The 13,826-nt window shown below is 56.5% G+C and overlaps 1 protein-coding gene across 2 annotated transcripts; it reads left to right on the top strand.

Moving 5' to 3' along the window:
• The first annotated feature begins 423 nt into the window (after positions 1-423).
• ARPC1B (actin related protein 2/3 complex subunit 1B) lies at positions 424-12,783 on the top strand. 2 transcript variants are annotated; one of them, XM_019718321.2, is made up of 10 exons: positions 424-552; positions 6,302-6,385; positions 7,152-7,256; positions 7,700-7,922; positions 8,648-8,755; positions 9,773-9,979; positions 10,061-10,136; positions 11,056-11,249; positions 12,097-12,187; positions 12,486-12,783. In XM_019718321.2, the coding sequence occupies exons 2-10, from the start codon at positions 6,322-6,324 to the stop codon at positions 12,522-12,524; spliced, it is 1,107 nt and encodes a 368-aa protein (XP_019573880.1). In that variant the 5' UTR covers positions 424-552; positions 6,302-6,321; the 3' UTR covers positions 12,525-12,783. The 2 variants fall into 2 exon arrangements, with proteins under 2 accessions (XP_019573880.1, XP_019573881.1); XM_019718322.2 differs by lacking the exon at positions 424-552 and adding an exon at positions 1,069-1,354.
• The last annotated feature ends 1,043 nt before the right edge of the window (positions 12,784-13,826 follow it).

The following is a 13,826-nucleotide window of genomic DNA, read 5'->3' as shown; positions in this document are numbered from 1 at the left end:
CCCCTGTTTTGTAGTGAGGACGGTAAGGGTTGGGAGGGCCGGACTGGCTGCCTTGTCGACACCGTACTGCACTTTTGTCGCCCAGCAGGCATCAGTTCGTGAAGTACCCGTGATGGTACCCGTGAGCTGGGGACCGAGGCCTGCAGAGGTTCCCTAAGTTGCTGGGTCACCAGCACCAGTGTGTGAACGTAGAGCCCATCCTGCTCTCGGTGGGGTGGGGTGGGGTGGGGTGGGGGACATGCACACTGCCAGACTCCGGGTACCCGCCGGCTGTGCTCAGGCTGCGCACCCCTTTCTAAGCCTCAGTTTCCTCGTCCATAAAGCAGTGAGGGGCGGTCGTGGACGATTTCTGGGCGCCCTGGGTCGGTGCAGACCCGAAACCCGGAGGGTTGGGCGGGGCCTGGGGTTTCCGGACGGTCCCTGGTCCCCGCCCCCATCCCCTTGGGGCTGAGGCTGCGAAGCGCCGCCCCACGCCCACGAGGAAGTGGCTGCGAGTCCCAGAGCCGGTTCGGCGCGTCGACTGCCCAGAGTCCGCTGCCGGGGCGCCCCGAGGTGAGGAGGCGCGGGGTTTTGTGGCTCAGAGGTGGAGGGCCGGGGGTCTGCCTAGATGTGAGGGGAGTTTGGGTGGACACGGGGATGAGAGGGGCGCGGGGAGGGGAACCTGAAGGTGAGGGGCGGGGGGGAACCTGCCAGGAGATCTGGGGGCGTCCGGAGGTGAAGGGTTACCCAGTAGTGAGGGGGTACGCGGGACGGAAGCTCTCCAGGAGGTGAGTGGGGTGCGGACGGCAGGCCGGCCCAAGAGTGGGCAGCTCAGGGCTCCCCGCACCCAGCGCCCCCGGGGCGGCGAGATCCCTGGCCCACGATTCCCCCCATCCCCTCCCCTGCTTCCCCACTTCCCTGACTTTTCCCCACGGTCGGTGTCCCCGTTATTTCAGGCAGCGAGGGCCCCACGCCCAGTCACTTCCCCCAGTCCTCCAGCCTTCCGGGTTGCTCCAGCGGGAAATGAGCTGGCGCCCCCGCCCCGCCCCTCTCTCCTCCCGGCCGCCCCCTCCTGGCCCCGGGAGCCAGGTCGGAGGCGTCCTGTACCGGCTGAGCTGGACCCGAGCGGATCCGATCCGAGTGGCCCTCCCCCGCCGGCGGCAGCTGGGAAAACAGCCAGGACACCCAGGCGAGGCAGGGCCGGGACCGCGGGCGGTAACTGTAATACAGTAATGACTAGCGTGAAGCAGCAGGAGAGCTGGAGGCTCTCCCCAGGTTATTCCAGGCTGTCCCCAGGCTCCTCCCGCCGGGCACCCGGCGCGGTGCTGCCCGATGTTTAAGAGCACCCATCACCTGGGAGGCCTCGGGGCCCTAGGTAAGAGTGCCAGCTTCTGCTTTCACTGGCTGATGACCTTAGCAAACCACCTCATCTCTCTGGGCCCCAACTTGCCTTATCTGAAAAATCGGGAACTTTCAAGTTGTGAGACATAAATATGATAATGTGTATAAGGAACTTGGCAATATGCCAGGCACGCACAGTATAAATGTGTGCTGCTATTGTCACTGTCATTATAAGGCTTGCCTGTATTTATCAAAGTGGCTTTCCAGGTGAACCTATCCTCTAAGATTTGGGGTCAGAATCTGCTGTGCTTTTTAAGAGCTGTGTGACTGAGCAAATCTTGGCTTTTGTGTGAGTCTTAGTTTCCTTCTGTACAAAACAAAGGTTAAAAAAGACAAACACCGAAAAACTTCTTAGGCTTGTTTTAGGGGTTAAAGAATGTACGTCGACGTCCTGGGTAAATCCTGGGCATTTAGAGATGCCAAGTAAAGTTAATTACATATGTGTTTGTATGTAATCCACATAGGATTTTTTCTAATAAATAGTATCCCAATGTGTTAATATCACATGTACTCTTTCCATATCTCTAGTCATCTGGATTTTTCTATTCTGTCACCATTATAAAGAGGCTTATTATGGACATGTTTGCTTTTTTAAAAGTCAGTGGCTATTTTCTTAGCACAAAAATGAATTTATGTCCCCATTGTTGACAATCTTAAATTCCTGTTTGTGTTATTCTGTTCTGTTTGTTCCTACCCAGTTGTTGAGCGTTATCACATTGCTCTTCAGAAAGGCTGAACAAATTATTAATAGCAACAAATGAGAATTTCTCTACAGTCCTGCCAGCATTGAGTTTTATGTGGCTTTGGTTTTTGTTTTATTTGGATTACTTTAACTGGAGCTTTATGGTGCCTTGTGATCGTTTTCATTTGTGTTTCTTGACTTTGACTGCTTTTTAAGACCTTAAGAGCAGATTTGGGGAGAAGGGATTGATTGGCTGGTTTTTTGGGGGTGGCAAGGGCTGTTCTACACATAACAGGAAATTGAGTAACTGCTTAGCATGCTGCAAAATGGCTCACTGGCAGCTCCCGCTAGCCAAACTCTGAGCTGGGTGGGGACTTCCCTATATGCCTGTGGAGCTGAAATCCTTGCCTCCAGGCAGAATCTGCCTGGATTAACCTCAAATACAGCCAAACCTCTGGATTCAGGGAAGGCTAGCAAAGCTTGTCTGAAAGTATGAAAAAACCTACAGCCCGTGCCTCATCCAGCCCCAGCCTTTTTTGAACGGAGATGTGAAGAAGCATTGTATGAGGGCACGAGCCAGTACAATGAACGCAGCACTGTAAGGAAGGAGTGCTGAGGCATGAGACCCTCGGCCCGGCAGCCTGAGGCTTCGCCTAGCTTGCTTTGCTTTGGAGAGGAGCTATATTCTTCCTGAATCCTCAGAGGACCCTCTAGATTGCAGGTTTCCAGGATTTTCTAATCATTGACCCTATCAGGAAAATAATTTGAGCACATGCTCCCCAGCAAATATTTACAAATTTCATCCATATGCCACTGAAGTAATATGGCATATCCGTTATAGAACATCCCCTAAGACAGATATGAAAGAAAGGATGTGATTCATTCATTCAACTACATTCAAGAAATATTTATTGAGCATTTACTATGTGCCAGGTACTATAATTGGTGGTGGGGATACATCAGTGAACAAATACCCCTGTCCCCATGGGGCTTACGTTACGTACATACCCCAGGGTGTGGTTTTTGGCACCCCTTGATGGAGACTCACACCCCACTATGGAGAGCTACACCCCCTCCCAACCCTCATGCCACTCTTCTCTGCCCTCAAACCCCCAGCTGTGGATGCTTCCCCGGTCTGGAAAGTGCTGCTGGGACCACAGAGAGATGCTGGCTCCAGTCTAGGGGGATAGGGAATCTGTCAGAGTTTAGCCGATGCTCCCCAGCCTCACTCAGTTTCAGGAGTGATGGGAGGCACTGAGCACTTGATGTGAACCCCAAGTCCCAACGCCATCCTCAGGTCCCCCTCCTGTCGGTCTTCAACGGTCACATGGGCCCACAGGGTGCTGGCTCACAGGGCCACAGTGACAAGTGCATGGGTGCCCCAGAGGCCAGAACCTCAGCCTGCCTTTGTCTCACTACGAACCTTCTCTGACACATTGTATTGTCAACACACTTGGGCACAAAAGCCCTGCCAGCATTTTCCTATGCGGGAGGGTGGCTGGTAGTGAGCACCCCTCCCCCTCTTGGTAGGGTAGAGGTTTTCCTGGGAATGATTAAGTCAGAGTTCCTGAGGCAGGTGGCCCTATGTGAAGGCTGCTTCCCTGGATCTGACCACAGGGACAATCCAAAGATTCCTGAACTAAGGGATTACGCACAGCCCTGAGGCTACCATGGCTGGAAAAGCCCCTCCCCTCTCTGGGCTCCAGCTTCCTCATTTGTAGCATGTGGGGGTTGGGAATCATTGCTGGGGCCCTGCTGGTTTCAGTTGCTTTGCAGAACTTAAAGAAAAAAAGGGAAGTGCATCCTCCACTCTCCCACTCCCTTCGCCCAGACCCCTGCTCCCTTGAAGGTGTTGCTTCAGCGGAGTAAGTAGTCCTGAATTCACGCTAAAATGTGATTGGCTGATAGATGTAGTCTGAACTTCCCCTGTCTGTCCTCCTGTGCCTGTGGCCATCTTTCCCAGCCCCTCCTCCTCCCACTTGAAAACCTTTGGATCCCAGGAAATAGTGGTCAGGGTTCCCCAAGTCCTCTCAGCTGCATCTTTTGCTAGCATGGGGGCTGTCCTCGGCCATCCCAGCCTTTCCATCTTCACAGCCTGGAATTCTGGAACATTATGCTGGACAGGCTTTTACAGCCTGGCCCAAGTGTCTGGATGCTGTTCCTGAGACCTTGCAAGAGGCAGAGATGTTGGCCCCACCGCGAATCTGTGACAGTTGGAGCTGGGAAGTTGGTTCTTCCTGCTGACCAGCTCTGAGCCTGAGCCTGGGGGCCAAGAACCCCGCTGCCCTTGGCTGCGGCCACAGGGTTTCTTCCTTCTGGATCTCCTCGGACTGAAGGAGTCAGGAGTGGTTGGCCTCAGCTGGAGTCCAGGGCTTTGGAAGTAGGCTCTGGCCTTAACGCTGCCATTGCCCTATTGGTGACCTTTGAAAATGGGGCTGAGCAGAGTAGCATAGCTTAGCAGTCAGACGGGCCTGGTGCTACCACTCCTGAGTCTTGTCTTCTGTGGTGTAGACCCTGCTTCAGCAGAACGGATGCAGCACTGGCCCAGGCACTGGCCCAGCCCACATGCACCGGAAGCTTGGGGGAAATCCCCATCAGGCCTGCTAACCTGAGTCCACAGCTCGGGGGCCACTTCCTGGGCCTTTGCCCTACACAGAGAGGCCTTATAAGGAAAGAGGCTGGGGAGGCAGCGGTGGTGGGAGCAGTGTGCTTGTGTGCCTGCAAGGCTGAACACGTACCATTGTGTGCATATGGGAGCAGTGTACACACGTGCATGTGCACGTGCAAGGCTGACCACGTACCATTGTGTGCATATGGGAGCAGTGTGCACACATGTGCTTGTGCGCGTGCAAGGCTGACCGTGTACCATTGTGTGCATATGGGAGCAGTGTGCACACATGTGCACGTGTGCGTGCAAGGCTAAACGCGTACCATTGTGTGCATATGGGAGCAGTGTGCACACATGTGCACGTGCGCCTGCAAGGCTGAACACGTACCATTGTGTGCATATGGGAGCAGTGTGCACACATGTGCACATGCGCGTGCAAAGCTGAAGACACATGAGCATGTGTGGCCTAAGCCTGGGCTGCTGAGGAAGTGATGTCACTTTGGTCTTTATGGATGAGTAGGACTTTGCTGAATAGAACGGGTGGGTACTAGGTGGCGTGGACAGAATAGCACACAGGTGTGAAATGTGGGCAGAAATGGCCTTGAAGACACATCCACAAGGAAGCAGCCTTCCCTGCAGAGGGAATAGCATGCACAAAGGCCAGGAGTTCCGCGTTCTCCAGGCACAGAGATGGCTGAGGGCAGCAAGCTCAGCTTGAAGAACAGCCTGGAGGGAGGGGGTGGCCTGAGAGGGTAGTTGCTGGGAGAAGTCAGCCAGTCCAGGGCAGAAATGAGCAGAGCTGTGTGGGGAGGGGTGAGGGCAAAGGGAGGCTGTGTGTGGACCCACCTAGGTGTGGACCCCACCCCTCCTCAGGCCCAGCAGGCTCCCCTGCAGCTCTGCCAGCACTGCTGGGCTGGAGGAGGGGGATGGGGACGTGCCAGCCCCTCTCCAGGGGGGAGACCTGCCACTGCCAGGGCTGTACCTTCTGTGCTGGGCCCAGTCTCCCTCCTCCAGGCACCGGCTACCCTCTGGATCCTCATTCACCCCAAAGCCAGGCCACCTTGGGGCCCCAAAGACCCCACTACCCACTCCAGGCGCAGTCTTGCCCATTCTCTAAGCCGCAGGAGCAGCAAATGAGTTTCTTTGATGAGCACGAGTTCTGTCTGTCTGTCCGCCTGTGCCCTGGCCCACAGGCGCCTGCAGACCCACCCAAGAAGAGGGGGGAAGACCAGGGCTCTGGGTGTGGAGGGCACTGCTCTGGGTTCATGACATTGTTTCATTTCATCCTCACCCTGTCCTTCTGGCGGGGGCATCCCACCTATGAGAAAACGAAGGTACATATGATGAGTGATGGCCGATGTGGCTCAGGGTCCCAGCACACCTCACTCACGGCAGGGCCTTCACCCCGCCCCCCACACCCCTCACCCACTGCCCCACCCTTTGTTCCCTGGAGCCTCAGAGATATCCCATGACAGTTGTCATTTTATGAGGAGGGAACCTGAGGCCCCAGGAGGGAAGCAGGGCACCAAGCCAGAGTCAGGAGGCAAAGTGGCCCCCACTTCCTTCTCATGCAGTGGGCTGAGGCCTGATTCTGGGACAGGGGCAGCACTGACTTGGGTTCTCCCCTCTAGGCCACAGAAGCTGAGAAGCCATGGCCTACCACAGCTTCCTGGTGGAGCCCATCAGCTGCCACGCCTGGAACAAGGACCGCACGCGTGAGTACCGCTGGCCCCCAGAGCACGCGCACATGGGCGTTAAAGCCGCCAAGCACCCTGGGCTTGGACTCTGAGGGCCGCTGTCCCCCTCCTGCAGCCTTGGTCCTGAGTACTTAGGAGGGAAGGGATGCACAGCTCAGAGATAAGCAGGGGCAGCAGGGAGAATGGGCGTTGAGGGGTGGAGGTGAGAGCAGAGCCTGGCGCAGGCTGGGCCTTAGGTACAGGGGCTCCCAGGCTGGGGATGACAACCAAAGATATACCCTGCAATGGCTGGTAGTGAGATGAGCTGTGCAGACCAACACACAGGGTAAGAGAAAGCAGTGGAGGCAGAGGCGCTGATTTTGAAAAGATGGCCAGAGAAGGCCTTTTGGAGGAAGTGATATTTGTACAGAGACTCAACGGCGGGGAGGCAGGCAGGGGCAGGTGCAGAGACCCTGAGTTGGGCAGCAGGCGGACTAGCTGGAGTTGGGAGCAGAGGGCAGTAGTGAGGGACAGGGAGAAGCTCCCAGAGGTCATGAGACTGCTTTGGAGACATCCAGGTACAGGTGGTACAGGTGAGGGGTGGCCAGTCCCTGGGGAGGTATCACAAGGGGGGCCCGAGGGCCTTCAGGGAGTCCTTACGAAGCAGAGGAGAGTCCAAGTATCGAAGGACAAGGCATTGCGCAGGTGGCCTGTGAAGGGCGTTCCAGGCAGAGAGGGATCGTGAGGGCAAGGGGGAACCTGGGCATGCTTGCATCCTCCCACTTCCCACCCGTCTCTCCTGCAGAGATTGCCATCTGCCCCAACAACCACGAGGTGCACATCTATGAGAAGAGCGGGGCCAAATGGGTCAAGGTACACGAGCTCAAGGAGCACAACGGGCAGGTGACAGGTGGGTCAGGCTGGCTCGGATCACCCTCCTGACAGGAGGCAGGGGGAGGGCAGGCCCAGCCAGGGCATCCACCCACTCACTTGTTGGTAGGATAGTTTGGGTTGTAAGTAACACAGCCCTCATTCGAAGTGGCTTATGTTATAAAGGGATTATATAGGTTTGCGTTACTGTAAAACTCAGAGATTTGGGGGGCTTCAGGAAAGGCTTGATCCAGCAGCTCAGCATTACCAAGGACCTATTTCTTTTCTGTCTCTTGGCTTGGCCTTCCAGCATGTTTGGTGATAGCTGGGGGAGCTATAACCTCCCCAGTAAGCTCTAGGAGCACTGCCTGGAGCAGCTTTCCTCCAGATCATGGCTTCTGAGCCCCTCCTACACAGACGCTTCTAGAACTAGCCATTTCTGCTTGGGTGGCTTCAACCTAGTGTCCCATCCCCACACCATAGGCATTGACTGGGCCCCTGAGAGTAACCGCATCGTGACGTGCGGCACAGACCGGAATGCCTACGTGTGGACGCTGAAGGGCCGCACGTGGAAGCCCACGCTCGTCATCCTGCGGATCAACAGAGCCGCTCGCTGTGTGCGCTGGGCCCCCAATGAGAACAAGTTTGCAGTGGGCAGTGGCTCCCGTGTCATCTCCATCTGCTATTTTGAGCAGGAAAATGACTGGTGGGTGCCTGGGCAGGGCCCGAGTGGGTTGGGAGGGCCCCGGGCTGCAGACCAACAGGCGGTGGGCCTAGAGTGCCCCCGAAAGCATCAGATGGGGTGTTGGAACCCCTGTTCACATGACACTGAGGAAGTGAGTCCTCTGGATCTTGTGGGTGAGGTAAGGGGCTCCCTGCACAGTACTTGGTGCTCCCACAGCCCTGTCTCAGTAACAAGGTTACAGACCACACCAGGGGCACCTCTGTGGTCACTGCATCAAGCCCTGCACACAATACTGGCATTGACCCCCACAGCCCGCTGGACTGGGCGCCTGTTTTGCCCACTTCACAGATGAGCAAATTAAGGCCCTGAGGCAAAGTCACTTGCCCAAGGCACCCAGCCTGTCACATTCCAGGACCAACTCAAGCTCCCAGTCACATTATAATCTCCCCTGGGTCCCTGAGGACAGAGGCCAGGCAGAAACTCAGGTTGGAGTCTGGGAGACCCAAGTTCAAATCCCGACAGGGTTGTGAGGTTTAAAGGAAATCGGGGGTAGAGTTCCCACACATTATTGGCCTGAGTGGTGGCCCTGACAGGCCTGTGGGCTGGCAATGCCCAGGCCCCTCCTTCCTGGGATCTCGGTGGTCTGCAGGGCCCAGCTGGAGCCTGGGGCACTAAGACCCCAGGTGAAGTAGGGGGTTTGCTCACCTGTCTGTCTCTCTCTGCCCCTACCTGACTGCTGTGTCCAGGTGGGTGTGCAAGCACATCAAGAAGCCCATTCGTTCCACCGTCCTCAGCCTGGACTGGCACCCCAACAACGTGCTTCTGGCCGCGGGCTCCTGTGACTTCAAGTGCCGGTGAGAGGGTGGGGCCCTGACATAAACACAGGAACAGGGATTAGAGAGTTGAGGGGAGCCCCATCCTGGGAGTCCCACACTTTGCCTTCCAGACCAGCTCTGCTGCCAGCAGGGTGACCTGGGCCTCAGTCGAGCATCTGAGGTTTTGCTCTTTGAAGGCTCATCATTGGGTCCTGTGTTCAGCCCATGGACGTCTTAGCAGGATGTGCCCCTTCCCACGACTAACGTCAGCAAGGTTTCCTAGGCCTCTCCCACTTCCTAGGACCCCCCACCCCTTCAGTTTCTTGGCTTCTGTCTGAAGGAAAATGAGTGGGTGTACTTTTCAAACTGAGGTATGAATGACTGGGTCAAGCCCTGCCTCATTATCCTAAGGCCTGGAATGTAGAGTCTCTAGTAGCCATTGGCTGTTTTTTGCTTCTGGGCTTAGCACCCCAGAGTCTCCTAAGGCCTCTTGCTCCCAGCCCCAGGCAGACAGCCTGGGTGTCTGAATGTATGGGAGGCCCAGGAGGCCCCTTTGGAGGCCCTGGGCACAGGGAAGGTGACGTCCGGATGAGGCTCTGTTGGTGGGTGGGGAGCTGGTTGGTTGCATTCTGATCTGTCAGCTGAGCTTTTGCTGGCCCTGGATGGAGAGAAGCAGGTAACTGAGTGTGAAAGCAGCAGTGTGCAGTAGCGCTGGCGGGCTGAGGGCAGGGTTAGTTCAAGGTGCAGAGCAGAGGAAGGAGGGGCGTGCTCAGGGCTGGCTGTGGGGTGTAGTGGTCGGCACGATGAGGACCAGAACGCCCCTGGGGTCTCTCACCTGTGGATGGTCAGTCTGCAGGTGAGGGTGCCAAGTACCCGGGAGTGCACAGGACTCTGAGCTGGGGGACCTCCTGGTCCCACTCCACTGCACAAAGAGGGCTCTGAGGCCCAGACTTTTCTGAGCGAGAAGATGCAGGTCATGAAAAGCTGGCTGTGGTACCATGAGCCTGGCGCTCTGACCCTCAGTGACTTTCTTTTTTTTTTTGCGTCCATGGACAGGATCTTCTCAGCCTACATCAAGGAGGTGGAAGAACGACCGGCACCCACCCCGTGGGGCTCCAAGATGCCCTTTGGGGAGCTGATGTTTGAGTCCAGCAGTAGCTGTGGCTGGGTACATGGCGTCTGCTTTTCAGCCAGCGGTAGCCGCGTGGCCTGGGTCAGCCACGACAGTACTGTGTGCCTGGCCGACGCCGACAAGAAGATGGCGTGAGTACAGGCCACCTGAAGGGGGGCAACCACGGCACAGCAGGAGGGGGCCAGTGTGGCTGACATCTCTGTCTCTCGCAGCGTTGCGACTCTGGCCTCTGAAACGCTGCCGCTGCTGGCCCTGACCTTCATCACAGAAAACAGTCTGGTGGCTGCGGTAAGGAGGGAGGGAAGGTGGGGAGCAGTGGCCCGTTAGAGCAGGTCTCCCAGCGAGCCCAGAGTTGCCCAGGGAGCTCCCCACTTGGTCCCCCACCACCCCCTTTCCCTCTATATTGATCAGAAAAAGTTGGATTATGCTGCAACAACAACAAAACTCCCCAACTGCAGCGGCTTAACACAGTACAGATTTTTTTCTCGCTCATTTTACATGTCCAGCACGGGTGCTGTGAAGGGACTCTGCTCAGTGCAGGTGGAGGCTTTGTCATCAACATGCTCCCCAGCTGCCCTGGAGGGAGAAGGGGGACGTGGAAAATCAGGCCCTGGATCCTGACATCCCTGCTTGTTACTGGCCAGTGGAGATGACAGGGCCACAGCTACCTCAGAGTGGGTGTGTGGGGGGCGTGCAGTTCTACCAAGTGTCCAGAAGGCACTCCTGCTCTCTGTCCCTCCCTCCTGCCCTCCTGTCTGTCAAGTCTCTTTTCACCCCTCAACAAACATAACGGGGAGCCCAGAGAAAGATCAGGCCTGCTTGGCCTAGAGAAGCTACAGCTGTGGGCTGTCTCCCAGGGCAGGTGTAACCGCTGAGCAGGACAGAAGGCCCCGGGCTCCCGGAGGAGTCCCAGACAAGCTTTCCCATCTAGCAGCTGACCATGCTGGGGTCGGGGCCGCCCTGTGTGCTCACTTCCAGCATCTGGTCCCCATACCTGGGGTCGGGCCTGGATGTGTCTGCAAGCTGGTACCAGCTTCCTGATAGCTCCACCCGAATCCTGCATCCAGCCTCCCGGGAACCAGACTCGTGGCCGAATGCCCCTCTGCCTCACAACTTGCCTCCAACCTCAGTTTCCCCCTGTGCAAAATAGGGGCACTGCGCCTGCCCTCAGCCAGTGCACTTAAATAGCACCCCCTTCTCATCTCAGGGCCATGACTGCTTCCCAGTGCTTTTCATCTACGATGGTGCCGCGGGGACGCTGAGCTTCGGTGGGCGGCTGGATGTGCCCAAGCAAAGCTCGCAGCGTGGCCTGACGGCCCGTGAGCGCTTCCAAAACCTCGACAAGAAGGCGAGCTCCGAGACTGGGACAGGCCTAGACTCGCTGCACAAGAACAGCGTCAGGTGAGGGGGGCCTGGGGCGGGGCCTGGGCTCCGCAAGAAAGACAGGTGAGGGTGTGGCCAGAGGGGCCGGCCTGGGCCTGGCAGCTGGGCGGATCTGGACTCATCCCAGCAGCCTCAGGAGGTGCGAGCCCTGATTTAGGGAACCAGGTAGATCACTGTAGGTTGCACAAAAATAGTATCAGGTGGGGGCAGAGCAGTCAGCCACGCTCGGTCGGCATTTTTAGGACAGAGCTGTGTGGCCCTGTCGTAGGGGTGGGGCCTGCAGTTGTCTGGAGTGGCTAGGCCGTGACTGCTGGCTTCTCATGGGCAGAGCCATAGCTGAAGCAGGTCTAGTGCTAGAAACTAGTGAGGTGGTGGCAGAACTACGGGTCCCGCTGCAGCCTCCTTGAGAAACTAGGGTGGGACTAGGGGGAGACCCTTCAAAACTCCCAAATCCTACCAGCCCCAGGTGTCTGCTCCACAGCAAATAGAAGAAATGTGGCAAGACTTTCTGACCCAGCCAGCTAAACCTTCTTGTCGTTTAGGGACCAAAGACCTTTGTCCATCTTTCAACGTTCTTCAGAAGCAGCCATGCACCCTCCCAGCCCGATCTTTTCTTTCCCATCCTGCCATCTACTGTCACTACACACCTTCCCCAGACACACGTGTCCTTAATGCCCTGCCCAGGCCGTTGTGTGTCCTGTTCCAGTTGCCTGGGCCGCCCTTGGCACCTCGCACACTACTGCTGTCCCTAAAGCAGACCCGTGAGCCCGGTCCTGTACTCCTGCCTTCTGGAGCGCACAGTGGGCTGGAGTCCAGCACAGGAACAGGCTGGGATCCATCCGTAAAGCCTTCCTCCTCTTTGCAGCCAGATCTCGGTGCTCAGCGGGGGCAAGGCCAAGTGCTCGCAGTTCTGCACTACCGGCATGGACGGCGGCATGAGCATCTGGGATGTGAAGGTGAGCTCGCCCCCACCCCGGCTTCCCCCCAGACTCCTTGGCCCCATACTTCATTCCTGCAGGAAAAAGTACTTGGAATGAGGGGAGAGATGAGAGGCAGCCCCTTGACATCTGGGCCTCAACACACTTTGCGGGCACCTCCTTTTTAGGGCTGGGATTCAAACTCAGGTCCACTCGACCCCAAAGACCAAGTTCTCTGTCCTCTGCCCCGCGGGGGCTGAGGTGGGTGTGGGCCAGGTCCTTGCAGATGGGATGTTTGCAGGACCCCTGAGAACCAGCCGTTCTGCTCATCTTCCAGAGCTTGGAGTCAGCCTTGAAGGACCTCAAGATCAAATGACCTGTGAGGAGAACGGTGGCCTCATCCCAGCTGCTGGGGAAGGAAGGGGTCAAGGAGGCTAAGGCTTGCTTTGCTGAATGTTTCTAGGGCACCCATTTGGGTCCCCACAGTGGGGAAAAAGGGGTGGGGGTAGGAAGCTTTTCTTAATCTATTTGAAGGAACACGTGCCTTTTTCTTAAATATTTAAAAAAAAAAAAATTCCCCAAGCACTCTGCTGGTCATGAACTGCTTTGAAATTTGGAATAAAAATACAACTGTAGACACGCTCACCTGTTTGGAAGAAGAGGTTAGGTTTTGCACGGGCATAGGTAGCTTTAGTTTGCCAGCCAAATGATCCATCAATCCAAGGGCCTTCCCCCCACATGGTTCCTTCCCCACTGCAGTCCTGCCTAGGGGCTGCCAGGACCAGGCGCCTTTCCTGTCATTCATTTAGTAGTTAGGTTCCTGGACAAGTGGTTGTACATCCCAGGCTGGTTCTGGGCTTTAACTGAAATTTAGTATTTCTCTATTTGATGTTTGCAGTTGGTTTCTGATAAATGCTCATTTTTAAAGACAATTTCCCCCCATTTCTTTTACTCAGAGGGTTATTTTTGTTTGTTTAATCATATACTTTTTAGTTATCTACTTAAGGGCTTTTAGTCTAGGAATGAGGGGTTCTCTGCAGGCCAGGGTGCGCTAGATGCTGGCAGCTGTGGTATCCCTCTCTGGGGCGCCCAGAGCTGTTGACCTTCAGCACAGTCAAGCCCAGGGGTGGGAGCAGTCACTGGAGTCAGGGGCCTGAGTCCATCTCTGCCACTAAATCCGTCTGACCTCAGGCCCAATCTCTTACGTGGCACCCCGTCACTGACCTCTCAGGACTGTGTGCAAAGGATGCTACTGTTCACGAGGCAGAGCCCCACAGTGGGGGTGAGGGGCGTGAGGTGCCGTGGCCAAGCCTGCAGGCAGCCCTTGCAATTGTGCTGAGCCCCAGCGTCCCAGCTGCGAGCCCCACCACACTGGATGGTAAGGTCTAAACCAGGCAATGCGTGGCAGTCATGGTGGGTATCCATTTTGGGGATACTTCCTTCTAGCACTGAAATCCTGAAGCTGTTAACACCAGGGGGCACCTGGAGGGCAGGACAGGGAGGCCTGGTGCTGCTGCCAGCTTGCTTGGACGTGGGAGGGTCCCTGGCTATTCCAGCCTAAAATCCCTACTTGTTGAAAGGGGAGTGGAGGGGGCCGGCTCTCGTATCCCGCACTCTCGTTTGGATGTGCCCCTGGACCTTGTGGGGTAGGCCTGCTCTGAGGGACACAACGCCCTGC

Source organism: Rhinolophus sinicus, linkage group LG03 (genome assembly GCF_036562045.2).
Source record: "Rhinolophus sinicus isolate RSC01 linkage group LG03, ASM3656204v1, whole genome shotgun sequence".
Classification (NCBI taxonomy): Eukaryota; Metazoa; Chordata; class Mammalia; order Chiroptera; family Rhinolophidae; genus Rhinolophus; species Rhinolophus sinicus.
The sequence above is the reverse complement of the archived record's forward strand: the minus strand, read 5'-3'. Positions and strand labels throughout refer to the sequence as shown.